General features: G+C 61.0%; 7 protein-coding genes across 7 annotated transcripts; 2 read left to right on the top strand and 5 right to left on the bottom strand.

The window, feature by feature from the left end:
- Window positions 1–649: 649 nt before the first annotated feature.
- On the bottom strand, window positions 650–1,134 carry GGTG_10868 (hypothetical protein). The gene is made up of 2 exons (XM_009228746.1): window positions 808–1,134; window positions 650–743 (listed from the first exon to the last, which is right to left on the bottom strand). Exons 1-2 carry the CDS (start codon window positions 1,056–1,058, stop codon window positions 689–691), a joined length of 306 nt encoding a protein of 101 aa, XP_009227010.1. The 5' UTR covers window positions 1,059–1,134; the 3' UTR covers window positions 650–688.
- Window positions 1,135–2,095: 961 nt separating this feature from the next.
- Window positions 2,096–2,468, bottom strand: GGTG_10867 (hypothetical protein; the record flags this gene model as incomplete). Its single annotated transcript, XM_009228745.1, has 2 exons — window positions 2,096–2,263; window positions 2,397–2,468. The coding sequence occupies 2 exons, from the start codon at window positions 2,466–2,468 to the stop codon at window positions 2,096–2,098; spliced, it is 240 nt and encodes a 79-aa protein (XP_009227009.1).
- Window positions 2,469–4,678: 2,210 nt separating this feature from the next.
- On the bottom strand, window positions 4,679–6,577 carry GGTG_10866 (hypothetical protein; the record flags this gene model as incomplete). Its single annotated transcript, XM_009228744.1, has 3 exons — window positions 4,679–5,634; window positions 5,753–6,202; window positions 6,316–6,577. 3 exons carry the CDS (start codon window positions 6,575–6,577, stop codon window positions 4,679–4,681), a joined length of 1,668 nt encoding a protein of 555 aa, XP_009227008.1.
- Window positions 6,578–7,060: 483 nt separating this feature from the next.
- Window positions 7,061–7,334, bottom strand: GGTG_10865 (hypothetical protein; the record flags this gene model as incomplete). Its single annotated transcript, XM_009228743.1, has 2 exons — window positions 7,061–7,221; window positions 7,319–7,334. The coding sequence occupies 2 exons, from the start codon at window positions 7,332–7,334 to the stop codon at window positions 7,061–7,063; spliced, it is 177 nt and encodes a 58-aa protein (XP_009227007.1).
- A 661-nt stretch (window positions 7,335–7,995) lies between these two features.
- On the bottom strand, window positions 7,996–9,952 carry GGTG_10864 (DNA primase large subunit). Its single transcript, XM_009228742.1, has 4 exons — window positions 9,643–9,952; window positions 9,015–9,553; window positions 8,315–8,931; window positions 7,996–8,249 (listed from the first exon to the last, which is right to left on the bottom strand). The coding sequence occupies exons 1-4, from the start codon at window positions 9,827–9,829 to the stop codon at window positions 8,078–8,080; spliced, it is 1,515 nt and encodes a 504-aa protein (XP_009227006.1). The 5' UTR covers window positions 9,830–9,952; the 3' UTR covers window positions 7,996–8,077.
- Window positions 9,953–10,733: 781 nt separating this feature from the next.
- On the top strand, window positions 10,734–14,252 carry GGTG_10863 (hypothetical protein). Its single transcript, XM_009228741.1, has 2 exons — window positions 10,734–11,677; window positions 11,769–14,252. Exons 1-2 carry the CDS (start codon window positions 11,457–11,459, stop codon window positions 13,318–13,320), a joined length of 1,773 nt encoding a protein of 590 aa, XP_009227005.1. The 5' UTR covers window positions 10,734–11,456; the 3' UTR covers window positions 13,321–14,252.
- An 821-nt stretch (window positions 14,253–15,073) lies between these two features.
- GGTG_10862 (hypothetical protein) lies at window positions 15,074–17,781 on the top strand. The gene is made up of 2 exons (XM_009228740.1): window positions 15,074–15,949; window positions 16,114–17,781. The coding sequence occupies exons 1-2, from the start codon at window positions 15,546–15,548 to the stop codon at window positions 17,336–17,338; spliced, it is 1,629 nt and encodes a 542-aa protein (XP_009227004.1). The 5' UTR covers window positions 15,074–15,545; the 3' UTR covers window positions 17,339–17,781.
- The last annotated feature ends 189 nt before the right edge of the window (window positions 17,782–17,970 follow it).

Genomic DNA, 17,970 nt, shown 5'->3' with positions numbered 1-17,970 from the left:
CCCCCCCCCCCCCCCCCCCCCCTATCAATCGAGCTCCTGTTCCTTGGCCGCCCTCCACACCTCTCCATTTTTCGCATGGGGTTCCGGCAGGCGGAAAACTGAGCCACAACCAGGAATGAGGACGAGGGGGGCAGCACAGCGTGGAGGAAGGGTAAATCAAGCTCTCCCTGGGCAACCCTCACCGCCTGGCCTGGTGGCTCCAACAGCCCGAACTCTGGGAACACGGAGGCGGTTTGTCTGCCGGCATGTTCTCCCTTGTGTGAGTCGAGCAGTTGAGCCAAAGAGGAGAGAAAAAAAAAAAAACAGACCAGCAACCCTATCCGCACGACAACGGACGGGGGCCAGGGCGTGCGCAGTGGAGGGAGGACCCATGCTTGCCATGCCTTCCGCTGTGGTGCGCGGATGGATGACTGCTGCAGCAAACCTGGATTCGCCCAGCTCTGCTGAGCAAGACAGCTTGTCCGAGGCTGAGCAACCAGGGGGGACTCAGCTACAAACGGATGGGCCGTCTCAACGACGTCAGCAAGCCCCAAACCCCTCACCATGGTCCCCGCGCCGAGCCCCGCGGTCAGCATGGATTTCACACGCATTACGAAAGCAAACTGGCCGCAGCAGGAGTAGCCGAGAGGACCATCTGCCCTCGATGCCGGGTTTTTTTTCCTCCCAAGACCACGTCTCATTTCGTCCATCAATCGCTCGTGCCGATGGCTCTGCTCACCCGAGACCTCACTACCTCTATGGGGCTAGGAAGGCGACTCGGTCGTCAGCACCGCACGAGGACAGCAGAGAAGGTCGGGATGCGGTGACTCGCATGCAGGCTTACGGGACCCCTTTTTGGGCCCTACTCCATCCATCAATGCCGGGCTAAGCTCCTCCTTGTTGGGACCGACGGCCTCCAGTCGTTTACGAGTGCCAGCTGCCAGCCTACGCCAGGTTGAGCCATTAGTACATGCTAGTAAACATACACGTCTGGGGCACAGGACTAGAGCTAGGCCGAGAGTGGAGGGCACGTGCACGTCCCTGCCGGTATCACGCCAAGTGTGCCAGAGAAGCCTCATCGCTCGCGCCGTGCTTTGCGCCCGCCGCCGCTCGTTATGTGAGAGGACAGGGCGGGGGCCGGAAAGGCGGGTGCGAGCCCTGCCTCCAGCCAGTCGCATGCCCGGCTCTCGCCCTCCCAGCGAGGGCTGCCCGACCCAGCACAGTCCCATCCGGCGTGATATAGGCAGGCATCGGCACAGGCGATAGGATGCTGGGAATCTCTCCTGTGGTGGTGGTGGGTGGGAGTGGCAGGTGTGTGGCCGCACAGCTATAGCACCATCCACAAAGACACACCACCCTGCCAATGGGGCGTCCGCCGGGACTGGCTTGCTCGATCTGATGTGAAGAGAAAAAAAAAAAAGACAGCTCCATCCACATCCAGTCGTCTCTGTCCACTTGGCTGGCGGCCCCATCGAAGAGAAAAGGCGGGAAAAGCGTGGTAGACGAATGGGGCCGACAACAGCGAGAAGAAGCAGAAAGAAAAAAAATGGATGCGCACACGCACAAACGCAGGTACTTGACCGGTGCGGCAGGCCAGCATGGCAGCGGCCAGCAGGGCGGCCACTACGAGGGCTACCTATTCAGGCCGCGCGGGCGTGCGTGTCACGGCGGGAGTGGGATCGCTCTCTGGCTGGCTGGCAACGACTGGAGTCTTTTGGGTGCTGCTGGATGGCCGCATTGCAAGACCGCCCCTGCGTGGGGGCGGCAGTAGCCCGTTGCCCTCTGCTGCCCGTATCCTGCGAGCCCTTTCCCTCCCCGCGTTTCTTGGACCACCAGCCAGGGGGCCTGTCTGTGTGTCTCTCAAGCGGCCGCACCTTGTGCTGTTCTGCCCAGCCACTCAACACTCCACATTATCCCCCGGACCTTTGGATTTGTGTCTTCGGACGGAAGAGCGAGTGCAGTGGTGGTGCATGGTTGTGCATGATGCGGGGCAGCAGAGAGCATTGCTAGTACACAGTACCTAGTACACAGTAAGTAGGCGGCTTCCCACTTCAAAAAGTAGGGAAAACACACAACGACTGGCCGGCTGGCCCACCGGGTCTTGGGGCATGGGGTTTCAGCCAACCATCATGGTCCAGATCAACTGGCCGACAGCGGACTTGCAGTGCTTGTGCTCCACGACGGTCAATGTTGGGCTGGGGATCTTGCCCGAATCGCTCCCGCGGTGCCGATCAGCAGCCCGGGTCAGCTCCCACCTCACCGCTCGGCGCCAGGCGGGCTCGGGCTGAAGGGAGAGGGCAGGGTGGCGGATATCAACACACTCGATTCGAGCGGGCGAGGGTAAAAGACTCGTCTCGAGCGAGCGAGGATCAAGAGGCAGCCCAGGGGTGTTCCTGGCGGTTCGTCCTCAGGCACACCGGCATCGGATTCCCACCGGTGGTTGCCACACTTCTCACGCCCGAGGGGCCAACCACAGCTGCTGGCCGCATTGACACGAGACGGCGCCCCTGCTGCGGTGAGACTTTTTGCCTGCCCGCCACTTGAGTGAGGCCTGCTCTCTGGCGCGACCAATGAACTACCCCGCCAACTCGCGCCCCCACCCAGAGGAGACCAAACTAACTACCCCGCCAATCCCAGAGCTCCCCCCGCCAGCCGCCCCCCTGCTGCTACTCGACAGCTGCTTTTGCTTTCCTATTCTGCCCAGCAGCAGCAGGCTCCCGTCGCCTTCGCTGCTGCGCCTTTTCTGTGCAGGCGAATGCAGACCACACAAGGGGCAGAACATCAAAAGAGCCCCCCTGAAGAAAGCAAGAACTCTGTATCCGATTCGCCACAAGACACACGCGACCGTCTCTCGACGCGTGCATGTTGCGCAGCAGCTCCCCTCCCCTCTTTTCGTGGGGTCTTTTGTGTCCCTCTCTATCTATTGTGTATCTCTAGTATTGGCAAGGTACAAGCTGACGGCGGCAGTTGAACCACAAGGTACCCTGGCCTCGGCGCGCGAACCAAGGTCCCTCCTTACCTGGCCCAGCTCGCCCATGCTACCATCCGCCCATCTCTTCCCGCATGATCCCTCGCTCCGAGATGTCACGCTGCTCGGCGGGAGGGGGAGGGGAGGGTATAATGCTTATCATAAAGCGCGGGTTGTGGAGGTACCTCGCGACCCTCGGCACGCGGGTAGTGAGCGTTTTGAGAAGGGGCCCCAAATGCCACCAGCCACCAGCCCAAGATATGCAACGGGATCATCAACCGGGAATGGCTCGCTTAGTGGCGGGCAGACCAAGACCTCTGCTTGCATACAGAGATATGTATGACCCTTGTTTCGTCTCGACGCGGTTGGCAGTAGATTGATTGTCTTTTGGACAGGTGATCGGCAAGTAAACGAATGGGTGACTATCCAATCTCGATTGTCCGTTGCTTTCCTTGTTTTGACTTGCCCATCTTGCCATATCCCAGTTCCTTCTTGCGAGACATCTGCCACATGAGGAGGGAGCCTGTCCGGCTGGCCATGGGTCGCACTCGGCCAACATTGCCATTCTTCATTTTTGACCTGTTGTCTGTTCTGCAATTCGGCATACCCGCCCTTGGAGCCACCCCTTCAGCCTGCCACCACCACCACCACCACAAAAACGGCCTTGGTTTAGTGCATGCATCTCCGCTGGCTGTATGTAACCTCGCGGACCGGCAAAACTTGACGAATCCCCCCCAGCCTCCCCCTACGTGCTGCCAATGAATGGCCTCCTCCGTCTATTTTCTCCTCCCTCCTTTCCCCTCAAATAACGTACGTCTGCAGTTCGGTATATGTAAGGGTCAAGCGCCGAGCCATGCGGCAGCGGGCAAACCACAAAGGGGAAAATGGCGCAACCCACTCTCCCCCCATCCCATCCCGCGAGGCGCCGTGGCGCCCACCCTCTTTTTTTTTTTTTGTCCAGCCTATCCTCCTCCCCACACATACATGCCAGCCGACCTCCTGACTTTCCCGATCGGCGCGGCAGCCCTCCCCCCTTTGCTCAAAAGCCCCGTTCGACTCTTACGTAGTCGGAGGTGATAGTCGGCGGGGGGCAGGGAGGCTCAGATCACGCTTGTCGAACGTGCCGGCTTGTGCTGCCCGCGCTGGGTCACTGGACGAGACCGGTGTGGTCGTATGTTGAAGACGTGGTGGAGGGAGAAGCTGTCGGGGAAAAAGCAACAGCATATCATCTGCCACCTCCATTGAGGGGCCTGTCACGCCACCTTTCCTGTGATCTGCCTACGTACCTACAGCCAGGAAGGCTACCTGCCCATGCATGAGGGGAGGGCTTGACGGCTCGGGTAATCCTCATCCTCCTTTCCCGATACCATTTTTGTCAAGCCGAACGAGTGTGGGAGCTTCTGCGGCTCGAGAGTGGCTGGTAGACAGCCTTTGTGTGCTTCACATCCCGGTGACACCCTCCTTTGCGTATTAATATTTTTTATTGTTGCATTTTTCATCTATCGGTTTTCTGGGCGGCCATCTACGCGCCACGGCCGAAAGCAAGGCTGCCCCGATGACAGCCCTACGACGCAGGGGGAGGGAGGGCAGGAGACAAGGCCGCCCTGCTGACGTTTTGCGTACCACTCGGCTAACATGGGCGCGCCATCATTACCACCAATGATTACCAATATCACCACCACCACCACCACCACTATTGTCAGGAGCCCTATTTAGAAAAAATGAAGAAAATCATGACCTCGGGATCCTAAAAATGGGATACTCCTCGCCCGCCGAGACAGGGATGATGTTGAAAGTGACGTAGCTGTCAATGTTCTCTGGCTCGAGCGCCACGAACGCCAGCGCCGCATTCTTCTGCCTCGTGCTGACCCTGAAGCTGCCGGGCGGCAGGACGACCTCGCGCCTGCCCTCGCGCGTCGAGACCGTGTTGAGCACGTGGCCCTCGTACAGCTCCCGCTCCAGCGTCGAGTTGGCCACCGTCAGCGTGCCGACCTGGCCCCTGAACTCCTCGTCCAACGTCTCGACCCGCAGCCCCAGCACCCGCAGCCGCTCGGCCACGGCGGCCCAGGTGCGCGGGATCAGGTAGGCCTCGGGGCGGGGGCGGGTCAGCTCCGGGACGGACGGCGTGGTGGCGACCCACCGCACGGGCGCCTGCACGACGGCGCCGGAGCGGCGGTCCACCATTGTGAAGTTGCGGAGGCCGGTGGGCGTGTACGAGTCCGTGACGACGATGGGGTCGTCGGACGCGATGAAATCCGCCCGCGCCCGCTCGATCTCGCCGTAGACCTCCCCGGCGCGGTCGCGCGCGAGCTCGAGGACGGCCTCGACCTTGAGCAGGTGCGTGGCGACGCGGCGCTGGAAGTGCTGGTCGGCCAGGCGGATGCCGCGCGTCTCGAGCAGGAACGAGACGGCCTGGGTGAGCCCCGCGGCGTTGCGGTTGGTGCGCGGCTCCGTGACGGCCTGCGTGAAGGCGATCTCGGACCCGGGCGTGCTGTTGGACGCGCCCGTGACGTAGTGCTCCCACCGCAGGCCGTGGGCCTCGAGCCGCGCGCCCATGGCCGGGATGAAGGTGTCGAGCACGAGGGAGCGGATGGCCCCGTGGATGTTGAGGTTGATGCCGCCCGAGATGAGGGCGTCGGAGCCCTGTTGGTAGTGGCCGCCGTAGATGGTCGGCGCCGAGTACTCGTCTGTCGGCGGGCGGGGCGGGTCGGGTCGGGTCATATTAGTTACCTAGGTAAGGTATGTATGTAGGGATACACGCGCGGGGGTTTGGCGCTACAAAAGGAACAGGCCTGGGCTGCTCACGTATGTCAATCGCAATGTGCGGGCTAAAGTCGCTAATGACCTGCTTGATGCGGCGCGTCTGGTCCTTCATCAGCTTGATGTGGTCGCGGTTCGGGTCGAGGTTGCTGGACAGCTGCCGCTGGAAGTAGGCCACGCCGTCGACGTTGTAGCGCGGCAGGATCTTGATGTCCATGCGGTCCAGGATCGACGCCGCCCACGTCTGGTTGGCGTCCATCTTGCCCAGCAGCGCCAGCACCGACTGGTCGCTCGCCGGCTCGTTGCCGTGGATCCCGCCCTGGATGTACACGCGCAGCTTGCTGCTGCCCGCCGCCGCCGTGTCGTTCCGCGTGCTGCTGCTCCCTGGGGACGATAGGTACACGTAGGGGATCGCCCGGCCCTCCTCGGACTGGAAGTCGGCGGCCTGGTAGGTCAGCCAGGCATTCCTCTGCGCGAGCTTCCGGATGAAGAAGTCTGTAACGGCGAGCACGACAGGTCAGCGGCTGTGGGGGGTGTCACGGGGGGGCCATTGGAGCAAAATCTTGGGAGCAAAACCCCGGGGGGCCCGGTCCTTTGCATAAACCTACCGAGCTGGAAGTCGTCGGTGGGCCCGTCGGTGCCGTTGACGAAGGCCGGATTCACCGACTCGGGGTCCTGGAAGTAGGGCGACAGGAGCTCGACGCCCTCGACGGCCGGGAAGTTCTTGGCCACGAGCTCGCTGTCCCTGACCGTCGTCAGCCAGTTCTCGCCGAACTTGAGGCCGGACTGGGCGCCGCCCGATTGCGCAGAGACGCCCGAGGCGCCGAGCAGCAGGCCGGCGCAGGCCCACGTGGGGATTGTGCGGACCATTTTTGACTGAGGGAGGGTGCTGGGGATCACGTAGCGATGCAATCAACGGTGCTGCTACTTCTGTCATGGTCGACGGGTGAAGAGGAGGGCATGCTCTTATAATTTCCACAGGTATATACCTAGACAGGTCATGTTTCCTCGACTGCAATAGCGATGCAACGCCGTCACACCGACGGACCAGTTCCCGAAGGGCCCCCGACAGCGGCCGTCCGTCCATGCAACCAGACTCCGTCGCAGCGGGGCAGGATAACGACATCGCGAGAGACGAATGCGTCATTGTAACTCTCCGAGCTCTGCTCTTATCAACTGTCCCCGCACGCGGCACGACGGGAGACGCGGGACTCGAATGCCCAGACCGCATTACCCACCACGCCATTGCTCGCTGAGGAAGGTAGCAAGGTCTTGGCATGGAGCTCAAAACGAGGGGGGAGAGGGATTCTTGATGGGGGCGGATATGTGGGATTGTGGAACTTTGAAAACTTATCACCATGATAGCAGAGGCCTGCGGGGATGTTGCAGCGCCAAGACCTGCTCCCCCAAAAGGCCAAGAGTGGAAAAGCCGACGGCACCGGCGCCCCGGCCCATCCCGGGTGCGACTCCGACACGCCTCGGGGGAGCCTTTTGAGGTTGCTGTGCGTGGGGCTCTGTATTGGAGGAAGGCTGTCGGGCATACAGAGACGAGGAGGACTTGTTAGATAGTTCGGCATGGTTGTGTGATGCAGACGCTTGGTGCTGACTCACCGCGCATGCGCTTCATCGCAAAGAGGTGGACGGCGGTGGAAAACGCGAGGCAGTCTTGCGAGGCTGTCCGCCCGGGCAAAAGTGCAGGGCAGGAGGTTGGGGGAAAGAGACAGCCCTGGAATTGAAGAGCTGCCCAATTGTGGCGCGGCTCCAAGAAGCGCCTGCATGGCCGCCCTCACCGGTCATTGACAGCCAACCCGACGGCGTACTGCCGGCCAACGGGAGCTGGGCGCGGCAGCCAGCAATAGCACAGTCGTGCAAGAGCAGTGAGTAAGGACAGGGATCGCGGAGGTGAAGGATAATATGAAGTGTCGACGGTGCTGGACGTTTTTATCTAGCGTCATTCATTGACCGCCAGACCTACACATCCCCATCCTTGTTCTCCAGGCAGCCTTCCCGACAGTGACTTCTGCTTCCGAGCAGTCGACATGGCGCAGCGAGGGCCCGATTTCGTACCAGGGGCAGGCAGGTAAGCAGGCAGGCAGCCAGGCAGGCAGCCAGGTGTATCCAATCTGGTGGATGAACAGACATGTGTGGTGCGGAAGTGCGTATCCATCCACGATACACAACCTGTCTGAGGCTAACAAACGCCCTGCCTAAATCTCAACCTTGTGAATTCGTTATGATTTCAAAGGCAAAGTTGTCGTGACTCGACAGCCCTGCTCAAAAGCGAACAATCAAGTAAACATTTTATGATTAGTGCACCAGTCAATCATATCATGTTAGAACGTAGATAATTACAAACGAAGCAACTCAAGCTCAGCCTTCCATCTTGACGTCATCCTTCTCCTTCTTGCCATCCAGGTGCTTCAGCAGATAGCTGCGCTTAAAGTACTCGTTCGGGTGCACAATGGTCTCGAGCTGCGCGCCTGTCATGATGTTCTCGTCCTTGGCGCGTTTAATCTCGTTCTTGTGTATGTGCTCAAACACCCTAAAGACCGTTAGGTTAGATTTGCGGCCAACGAGTAGCCCGCCGACACTATTTTAATCACATACCTATTGCAGGCCAGGTGAAACTTTTGCTTCTCCTTGTCCTCCCTGACGCCGGTGAGTACCGCCCGGTCGTTAATGCCGACTTGTTGCAGCAGGGCCGTCAGGTTCTCGAGGTTGAAGTGACGGTACGGACACCCGTGCGCCTCGCCGGGGCCGGGCGGGTGCTCCGTGAGGATCTTCTGACAGCCAAAGGGCGGATAGCCCGTGCCCCTGCGGTTGGCGTCGCCGCCGACGTCACCGTAGATGTGCCTGACGTTGTACCTGTACTCCTTGTTGAAGGTGTCGTCCGTGATCTTGTGGAAGGACGAGCGCCAGAAGAGGAGGCACTCCTCAAGCGAGAGCCCTATGCCCTTGAGAAAGAGCGTGTACTGCAGTCGCCCAAAGTGTTTGAGGTGCGCGTCCCGCCGCAGCGACCGGTGCAGGTGCTGCATGCACAGAGGGAAGTGCTCCGTCGCTAGCTTGTCAACGTTGCGGGCTGTCAGCTCCGAGCCTGGGGCGGTCGAGTCGCCGTCCCCGCTGCGGTACGAGGCGTCTGGCGTGATGAAGTTCTTGGAGAGGTGGTTCAGAATCGGCGTCAGACGGTCGTCCTCGTCCAGCCTAGGAAGAGCCCGTGCAGTCAACTGTGACGCAAGACAAGCCTGGGTTAGCCAACGACGTAGCTCATCTCCACCAACAAAGTCCACAGCACGCCAAGCCCGCATACCTCCAACGTTTTATCCAGCCGAGCCGTGAACTCGGACACCACCATGCTCATCTGCTCCTTGCCTGGCACAAAGGCCTTCCCACCCCTGATGAAAACCCGCCTTCCCTCGACCAGGTCTGGAACCCTGTCCCAGTCGACTTTGCACCAAGTTTCATCCTCGGGCTGCGTCTTCCACCCGGCGGTAGCCGCGAGCTCTGTGGAAAGCTCCCTACGCTCGTCGTCTGTCAAGGGGTCCCAAGCCAGGCCGCCGATGGAAGCGACGAAGGCGGCGCGCTCGCGGGAGTCATCGGCCGTGAGGCGGAGGCGGAATAGCATTGTCTCGATGCGAGAGAAGCGGCGGCGCAGATCTTCGGTGGAGCAGAAAGCGAGACGCAGGATGAAGTGACCGTAGTGGTCCTTTTGGCGCTGGGCCTGGAGCTGCGACGAGGCGGAGCTGTTGGAGTCGAGCGGCAGGTACTTGTCTAGGAGCGGCTTCATGTGCAGAGCCGTCTCTGGCGGCGACTTGTTCCGGAACGAGCATGCTTCCAGCTCAGCAAGGACTAGAATGGGTGAGAGGCATGTCCATGTTAGCGAGCACAGCAACGGCGCCATGGGCAGCAGGCGTGCTCAGACGGGCGGGGTTACGCACTCCGAAGCCTGTCTATTGCCCATTGCTCGAATTGCTCGAGTGTAATGTCTGCGGTGGGAGGGGTAGAGTAAAAGTTCATGCGGTAGGGGTAGTCGGCATGCTTGTAGACCGGTTCGGCAAACTGCTTCTTGCGGAAGTCGAGGATGGTTCGCCTGTTGGGGTCAGGGCGGTTGTCTTGTCTGAACATGGTTACAGGCGAGTGTTTGCTGGTGGCTGAATTGTTGGCTGTGTTGAACCTCTACGTAGCTTCGTGCCTTGTGACGGTGCAGGTTGTGTAGTGAGGCCCGTGGTTGTGCTATGGCGGTCGCAAATAGCGAAATAATCCACACTGTTAATGAAACGCGTCTGGGGCTCTGCCCACGCGACGTGGGGTGGACCAGCCATTAAGCAGGAGTGGGCCTCCAGGGCTGTCAAGACACATGGATAGCAGATGGCAGCCCGGTCTAACGGATGGGCTGACTACATAACTGCCCAGGCAGGTCCACTTGAAGCGCGGACTCCACCTATGCCTTGGCGAAACCCAGTTTGGAGCCCCAGCCCGCTTGAATTCCAGAAGCCTGGCCCACTGCTGAAACGGGGCTTGGCCTGCTCTGGAACTGCTCTCATTTCACTGGAGCAAATGACAAACGGTAGAATTGGAGGCCGACGGGCTGCGAGGCCTGGTAGGTTGTGATCCCCCAAACCAGCTGATAAATACGATGAATACGGCGAGGGTGGGCTGGATCGGAATGATTTGGCGAGTCGGCGAGTCGGGATGTCCGACGGATAGCTGTCGTCTTAGAGGCATGGAGCAACCGCCGAGGGGTGTTCGGAGAGCGCTAGCTATTTTTGTCCATTGTTCCGCGCAATGGCGACAAGGACAGAGGAATGAGAAATTCGACGCAACCGCTGCATCCACCGCAACCCGACCGAGCGGCTGGGCCTCTGGACCGGCCGCCTGGGCCGGTATCTGGTGGGTGCTCGTGGTTTTTGGCGGGTGGTGAGTGCTTTCTGTGCTCCGTTCTAGGTGGGCTGTTGCTGTTGACAAATCAGACAAACCAACCGTCCTGCCTCAACCAACCACAGCACCAGTCGGGTCTGTCCGTTGACAGCTTCCAGGCCAGCTTCCAGGCCAGCTTCCAGGCCAGACTGTGTTTCCCATCACATGCAAGCCACCGAGCGCCTGCCCCGTGCTGACGGGCCACGCCAGAAGCCAGCGCTGGAAGCGAGACGGCGTCCGGTGTGGCTAGCGCTGCGTGGTTCGTGCCGGTTCGTGCCGGTTCGTGCCCCAAGATTCCCAAGAATTAGGGGGGACGGCCCTAAGACAGGGGCGCGTCGACAGGGGACGCCCATGCTTCAGCTGGTGGGGAAGACAACAGGCCTGCACAGCGGGCGCATTGAGGCTCTGAGCAACCTCACTTCGCTCTCCCCTCCTCATCTGGTCTTCTCGTCCCCGTCGAAGGGCAGCTCCGTCGCGCCAAGGCTCCTCTGCCGCTACACAGGCCCGCTTGCTCGCTGTCCTATCACCATCCTGGCCGCCACTCTGCGTCCTATCTCCGGCTGCTGCCAGCTCCACACCTTCGCCTGCTTGGATATAATCGCCAGCTCCCCAGCGCAGCACCAGGCCACCCTCCCTTCCTCCGAGCAGCGAGCGAGCGGCCCTCTCAATTGCCTGACTGCCCCCGGTCCTCGGCTACGGTCAGAGAAAATAGGCCCCCAAGATGCGTCCCGAGTGCTGCAGCAGCCACCGTGACTGATCGACAGCCCGTCTGACTGCGCACACCGACCAAACTCACCCAAGGAAGCTGAGTGATCCGGCTCTCGCCCAGCGGCCAATGCTGTCTCCCAGCTCGAGCTCTGTGTCCTCGGCCGTCGCCCAGGCCGGGCCGTCCGAAGCATGCGCCGCCGACTTCCCGGCCCCCGCGGTCCATCCGCCACCGCCGCAGGACCAGTGGAACAGCATGCGGCCCATCATCACCCGCCTGTACAAGGACCAGAATCGCACTCTGAAGGAGACCATCGAGATCATGGAGCGAGATCACCAGTTCTACGCAACGTGCGTGCCTGCCAGCTAACCCCGCATAGCTTCCCCTGTCCTGTCCCAGCGCCTGACGCTCTGACCGGCGCATACTAACCTTGGCGTGTAGACCAAGGATGTACAAAACACGTATAAAGAACTGGGGCCTGGACAAAAAGTTCAAGGCTCAGGAGGTCCTGGTGATGTTGCAGGCCAAAAAGGAGCGCGAAACCGAAAACAAGGACACCGAGTTTGTCGTGCGCGGCACCAAGGTAGACCCGCGCCGCATGAGGCGGTACCTCCAGCGCAACAAGACCGTTCTTGACCGTTTCAACGATGCCAGCCTCGACACGGCCCAGTTGCCACCACCGCACTGCAGCCGCTCCGGCGACGACTGCTCCCCCTCCGCCTCGCCAACTAGCCCCCAGGCCCAGGGCCGCCGGGGCAGGACGCCCACGACCAGCACCGCGGTCCAGGTTCGGACACCTTCGCCAGAGCCGCATCCCACCCCCACGCTCGGCCTCCCTGGCCCAACCCGTGACACTGAGCGTCTCCTGTTTGGCGTGCGCGCATACATGGGCGGGTCCTTTGCTGCTGGCACCTGGTTCTGGGACGGGTCCGGGCGTGTACAGAGCCGCAAGGGCGCTCGAGGCGAGGCCCTCATCCTGGATGCCTGGACTCGCCTCGAAGTGGTGGCCTCGGGAATGGCCACGGCCGAGCAGGTCAACGTGTTCGATACCCTGAACCCAGCCTTTGAGGCGATCCGCGAGATTGTGCGCGAGGAGGCTCCGCTGCTAGTCAGTCGGATGCTGCGGTTGTCGCGGAAGCTGGCCCTACTCGGCAACCGCCAGCTGTGGGCCATGCTGGTCGACTTCATCGGTGCCCAGACACAGCGCCTGCTTGGATCCCACCACATCCTGCTCGCCATCTGGCAGCAGTTCCGCGACGTTGACATGGGCACTGACGAGGAGGTCCTGGATCGCGCCTTCATGCTGATTGTTGCCGAGTTCGAACGCACCAGCTGTGGCTCACCCATCAACTTCGGGGTCATGGAGACGAACCGCGACCACTACGACACGGTCTCGTCGTTGTCGCGCCGCCGCAGCCTTGAAGCACAGGAAGCCAGCCTGCGCCAGACACTAGCGCTTACTCCCCACGCTGTCTACGGCACGCTGCCCGCCCTTGGGCTTCGCCACCGCATGCGTATCACGTCGTCACTCCTGTTGTGCGAGAAGGAGGAGTTCGAGCGCGCCGAGGCCCTCATGCTTGGCTCACCCTTTTCCGAATATGACGCGCTCGGCAAGTGGGCCATCGCATCGCAACACGGCGTTCTTGGACACCTTTACGCGCACAGAGGCGAGCTCGACCGGTCGGAAACGGAATTCCTCGCCGCCGTCGCCCTGGTCGAGGGTGTCGCCGGCTATGGCAACGAGAGTTGCTGCGAGCGCATGATGGCCAATCTCGAACGTCTGTACACTTTTGCGCAGCGCCCGGCCGATGCCGCGAGCATGCGCGACCGTCGGTTGCAGAGGCTGCTGAGCAACACACCACAGCAGTCACCGCAACCAGACCCGGTCGTAGATGCGCGATATGGCCATCCTGGTGTTGTCCACGATGGCCTGGAGCAGCGGCAGAGCGCCCCGGAGCCAACAGTGAAGCTGGAGTGTTACGAGACTCCCTGAACCCACGCCAGCAAAACCTTGGCTTGCTAGAATAATATGGTCTGCGAAAAGGCCTGTTTGGCGCACCGCACACACCCGCACGGCAACCACACCGCGGATCCAATCATACGCACGAATCCGACTTCGGATTATCAGGGCGACGCGGACCACAGCATTGGATGCGTCGAGGCGTTGCGAAATGCGCTAACTGGAGCAGCTCGCATTGTTCCCGCATGGGATCAGCGAGAGCGCGCTCACACGTCCACCCGAAGGACGGACGTACGCTGGTGCCGAAATAGCAGAATTCGAGAACGGAGCGAGCGAACAGAGCTCATCTACTACGAGGCCCTCTCCGGCCTCCTTGGATCCGTCTTTTGATACATCCTTGGGACGCTTTCCCGTGCTTCATCGCCGATGGATACCAGCGCGTTCTCGATGTTGCCCGGCTGGGCGAACCGGAAGATCTGGGAGATAGCGAAAGAGGAGACTTGCTAGACCGGCTAGACGAGTTCCGATCATGGCCCTGCCTGCACATCCACGTTGTGCAACTACAGGAATTACCTGGTCAGGCTAACACCGGCACCTCCTTGGATTGATCGGGCCATGCGATCAGAAAGGACCTAGCATGGAGGACCTCTATCGGGCCACAAACCTACCTAATTCCGGCAACTTGGGGCAAGAGATGCCGCAACCCACTTGTGGTTGGGTAGGAAGACTGGATGGGGACTGGATGCATCAAGGCTCCTCGTGATTGTTCAATGGCATTTCTCGCGAGCCATTGGCTGTGCGGAAAGCATGTAGCTCTTCTCGGCTCCAGCTTCCATCGGTGAGACAGTCGCACAGCGCTGCCTGGCGCAAAGAGCAGCAGACCCTCGACGCTGACGTTCGCTACAAGGCAGAATCGACACAACAGATACGACCCAAGCACATCCAGATATCTAACATAATACTTGTACAATTTTGACTACCATTTCCCGAAATCCCATGCGAATGTGTCGTTGATCAAATAGGGCAGAGGAGGCTTTGGGGAGAGGCAGGATAGCCACACTGGACGACGGGAGGTATTTTGCCCAGTCCTGCTTTTGAATGGAAGCACTTGGTTGCCAAACCTTCCGACCTCGCTTCGCACAGCAGGAGGGCTGCCACAGACTGGACGCACCCAGACAAGCAACCCGGCTCATGTCCGAGGATGCGGAGACAGCTGTCAGGTCAAAACATGCAGGAGTTTATTGCTCCACGAGTCGAGGCGTGGGCTAATTGAAAACAGTTGGGCGCAGCGGTCGTGTACAGTTCCACAACATGAACCTCTCTAGTCAAGGAGGTAGGTTTTCCCGACTGGTGTGAGATGAGGATACTGATCACGAGCCCTCCGCGGGCGCTGTTAACAGCCCAGCACACCACATACAGGTAAATTTGCCCAGATACCTCCTCATCCCGCAGCCGATCATCTCGGGATTGATCATGCCCAGCCAAGGAAGGATTCAGTCTGATGGTACCCTGACCCCACCAGGACGCAAAGGCCTAGCCCCTTCTAGCAACAACGGGGGGAGCCCTTTCGACCAACAACCTCAGCCGGACCTGCCTAGTGGCCCAGATAACTCGGGCGGGACCTGCCACCATATAGAGGTGGGCGTGATAGCAAGGTAAACAAACCAACAAACCGCTACTGCTTACCTGTCCCTCTTTCCTTGAGGATACTGCCAGGTCGACTAGGCTCGAACCACCGACGCAATGGGCCACCCGCAGCTGGTGGCCCTTATTATTAGCCCATATTTTCCCGGCCTCGAACCAGGCCCCATGAGGAGCGGGAGGGGGGGGGGGGGACAGACGTCGTCACGTTCCCATCCGGCAACGCTGTTAACGGCCGCACGTTAACCCTGTTGCGGAATCTCGATACGGTATGCGTCCAGCCCATATTCACCATCTGGACGCTATCACCTGCCGCTTCCCGTGTCTGGCTGCCTCCCTTGCATATCTTCTATCTCTTCACTCACTTGACCCCCATTCACCCCGCCGCCCGCTCACCTTGCCGAACATTTCTCACACGCTCCCCCGCCCGCCGGTGGGAACGGGCTAACCGGCGGGTGCATAAATAGAAGGCCTCGTCGCCTTGTGTGCACTCGGCCCCACATCTGGGCGCCTTCATGCTGACGAGGAGCAACTCGAGATCTCTCGATCGTCTGCGGGAGGGACCTTTCTCGGACCAAATAAAAAACACCAACCCAAAGCGCACATAGCATTCTAGGATGGGACGTTGTTCGACCATGACTTCCGATCAAGAAGGGCCGTTAGCAACCGCCGCTGCGCCGCCGCCGCTGCCGCCGCCGCCGCCGCTGTCGCACGACGAAGCGGAAGAGGCGGGGGGCCGGTTCCGCGTCGTCATCGTCGGCGGCGGGCCGGCGGGCCTGCTGATGGCCCACATGCTGGAGCGCGCCGGGGTGGACTGGGTGGTGCTGGAGCGGCGACCGTCGGGCGGCGTCCTCGAGGGCGCGGCGCTGGCCCTCTGGCCGAGCAGCAGCCGCGTCCTGGACCAGCTGGGCCTGCTGGCCGACGTCGAGGCCATGCACATGCCCCTGCGCGACAAGTACAACATCCGCCGCGACGGCAGCCTCGTCGCCAAGAGCAACATGATGGAGCGGATAGGGCACAAGTTGGTTCCACTTCTTTTTTCTTCACTCCTTTTTCCTCATCCATTTTCTTGCTTCCAATACTGTGTGCTGGATCCTTGGCTACGAGGACATGGTTGATTTCGATTCGGCACACGATTTCTATAACCAACGAGTTCAATGGACTGATGCGATGCATGAAACACAGTCACGGGTACGCCTTCACATTTGTAGACCGGCAGAAGCTCGTCGACCTTCTACGCCGCCGACTGCCGGGCCAGGAGCGGGTGCTGGGCAACAAGGCCGTGGTGGCCATCGAGTCGACCGCCACGGGCGTGAACGTCAGCTGCGCCGACGGCTCCTCGGTGCGCGGCGCCATCGTCGTCGGATGCGACGGCGTGCGCAGCGTGGTGCGGCGGCTCATGGCGGACCCAGCCACGTTCCCGGGGCAGCAGCCGGACAAGCGGTGGAAGGGCCGCGACAGGGCGGCGGGCAAGGGAGGGCGGGACGATGGCGTCATGAAGGCCGACTACATGGGCCTGGTCGGACACTGCCCCCGGCCCAAGGACGTGCCGCCCGAGACGGTGTGGGAGGAGCGCGAGACGGGGCTCTCGGTCACCATCATGGCCGGGCCGGACGACTTGTACTTCTTCGTGTACAAGAACCGCCGGGATTGGCTCGCACAAAAGCAGGCGGCCGAGGCTGCCGATGGGAAAAAGCGAGGGGCGGCAGTGGAGGCAGGGGGCGATAGCAACGACGACTCCGACGACAGCAGCAATAGCACCAGTAGTGGCAATAAGGGCTGGGGTGTCTACACGATCGAGGACGCCGAAACTCTCGCGGCCGAGGTGGCGGACCGGCCGGTGGTGGCGGGCGGGGCGGTGACGTTTGGCGACGTGTGGGCAGCGCGGACGCGGGCGTCGATGCTGGATTTTGAGGAGGGCATGGCACCGCACTGGCACCGCGGGCGGCTGGTGCTGGCGTCGGACGCGGCCGTCAAGATGATGCCCAACGCGGCCTTTGGGCTCAACACGGGCATCCAGGGCATGGTGGAGCTGACGAACCGGCTGCGCGGGCTGCTTCTACAGCACCAGGGCGGGGTGGCGGCGGCGGCGGCGGCGGACCCGGACGAAACGCGCCTGGCGGTAGAGGTGTTTGCGCCCTACGAGAAGGCTCGGCGCGCGACCGCCGAGTTCGTGTCCAACTTCTCGTGGGGCTACACGCGGACGGTCACGTGGGCCAACCTGATGTGGCGGCTCGTGGACGCGCTGGGCCCTTACCTGGGCGGAGACGCCGGGATGCTCGACAGGCTGGTGGCGCCCGTGATCAGGGAGTCCATCGTGCTGGACTTTGCGGGCGAGTCGGACCACCGCGTCGGCAAGATCCCGTGGCAGGTCGGCAGGGTCGTGGGGCCGACGGCGACGGGGGCGTGACACGTCTTGGCAGCTCTAGACATTTGGCGGGTATCAAGCCTTCCCCTGAAAAAAAAAAAAAAAAAAGGGGTAGGGTGCCAGAAAGTCCATGGTTGAGCCGTGGATGCGGCGATGAGAGTCTGGATTTTCGTCGACGAGTATCACGTACTGTTCTAGCCTCCGTTGTGGCTGTACGTTGCTCTGTTATGATTCGATAATTAGGAAGTATCTGTGCTTTGGAGGCAATGGACTAAGCACACCTGTATTGTCAACCAAGACCATGCACCCTCCCAAGACAATCGACAGCCGTGTGGAGACTGGGGCCAGCCGGGCGGGGCTGACCACCCCATCCCCCATGATCCTGCCAATCGCTTAAGCGGGCTGGCCATCGTGCGGAAACGTGAGAAGCCGACAGGTGCTTTTTGCAGCAGGAAAGGGAGTCATCAAGAGTCATCCATGTCGCAGGGCTAGCTCGACAAGCACTCAAGGTTCGCCATGTCCGTCATCAGAATCGAATCACGAGTTGGCCGCAAGTTGCTAGGTCCCCGTCCCATTCCGTTTACTGCTAGTCCGCCCCTGACGTCGCCTGGCACGGACTCGGCTGGTCTAGGGCCGATGCCATGATGCAGCGTCTACACAGCGACCAATGGCCG

The sequence above is a fragment of the Gaeumannomyces tritici genome (genome assembly GCF_000145635.1).
Source record: "Gaeumannomyces tritici R3-111a-1 unplaced genomic scaffold supercont2.6, whole genome shotgun sequence".
NCBI lineage: Eukaryota > Fungi > Ascomycota > Sordariomycetes > Magnaporthales > Magnaporthaceae > Gaeumannomyces > Gaeumannomyces tritici.
Note: the sequence above shows the minus strand (reverse complement) of the source record. Positions and strands in the feature narration are given on the sequence as shown.

Excerpts from the sequence above, each read along its gene's own strand:
- GGTG_10864 (XM_009228742.1), bottom strand. The coding sequence starts at position 9,829 with ATGTTCAGACAAGACAACCGCCCTGACCCCAACAGGCGAACCATCCTC. Across the intron at positions 8,932-9,014 it reads GGCTGGATAAAACGTTGGAG|TTGACTGCACGGGCTCTTCC; the intron begins GTATGCGGGCTT and ends CTTGCGTCACAG. Across the intron at positions 8,250-8,314 it reads TTTCACCTGGCCTGCAATAG|GGTGTTTGAGCACATACACA; the intron begins GTATGTGATTAA and ends AACGGTCTTTAG.
- GGTG_10862 (XM_009228740.1), top strand. The coding sequence starts at position 15,546 with ATGGGACGTTGTTCGACCATGACTTCCGATCAAGAAGGGCCGTTAGCA. Across the intron at positions 15,950-16,113 it reads ATGGAGCGGATAGGGCACAA|TCACGGGTACGCCTTCACAT; the intron begins GTTGGTTCCACT and ends CATGAAACACAG.
- GGTG_10863 (XM_009228741.1), top strand. The coding sequence starts at position 11,457 with ATGCTGTCTCCCAGCTCGAGCTCTGTGTCCTCGGCCGTCGCCCAGGCC. Across the intron at positions 11,678-11,768 it reads GATCACCAGTTCTACGCAAC|ACCAAGGATGTACAAAACAC; the intron begins GTGCGTGCCTGC and ends CTTGGCGTGTAG.
- GGTG_10868 (XM_009228746.1), bottom strand. The coding sequence starts at position 1,058 with ATGAGGCTTCTCTGGCACACTTGGCGTGATACCGGCAGGGACGTGCAC. Across the intron at positions 744-807 it reads TCCCGTAAGCCTGCATGCGA|CCCCATAGAGGTAGTGAGGT; the intron begins GTCACCGCATCC and ends TCGCCTTCCTAG.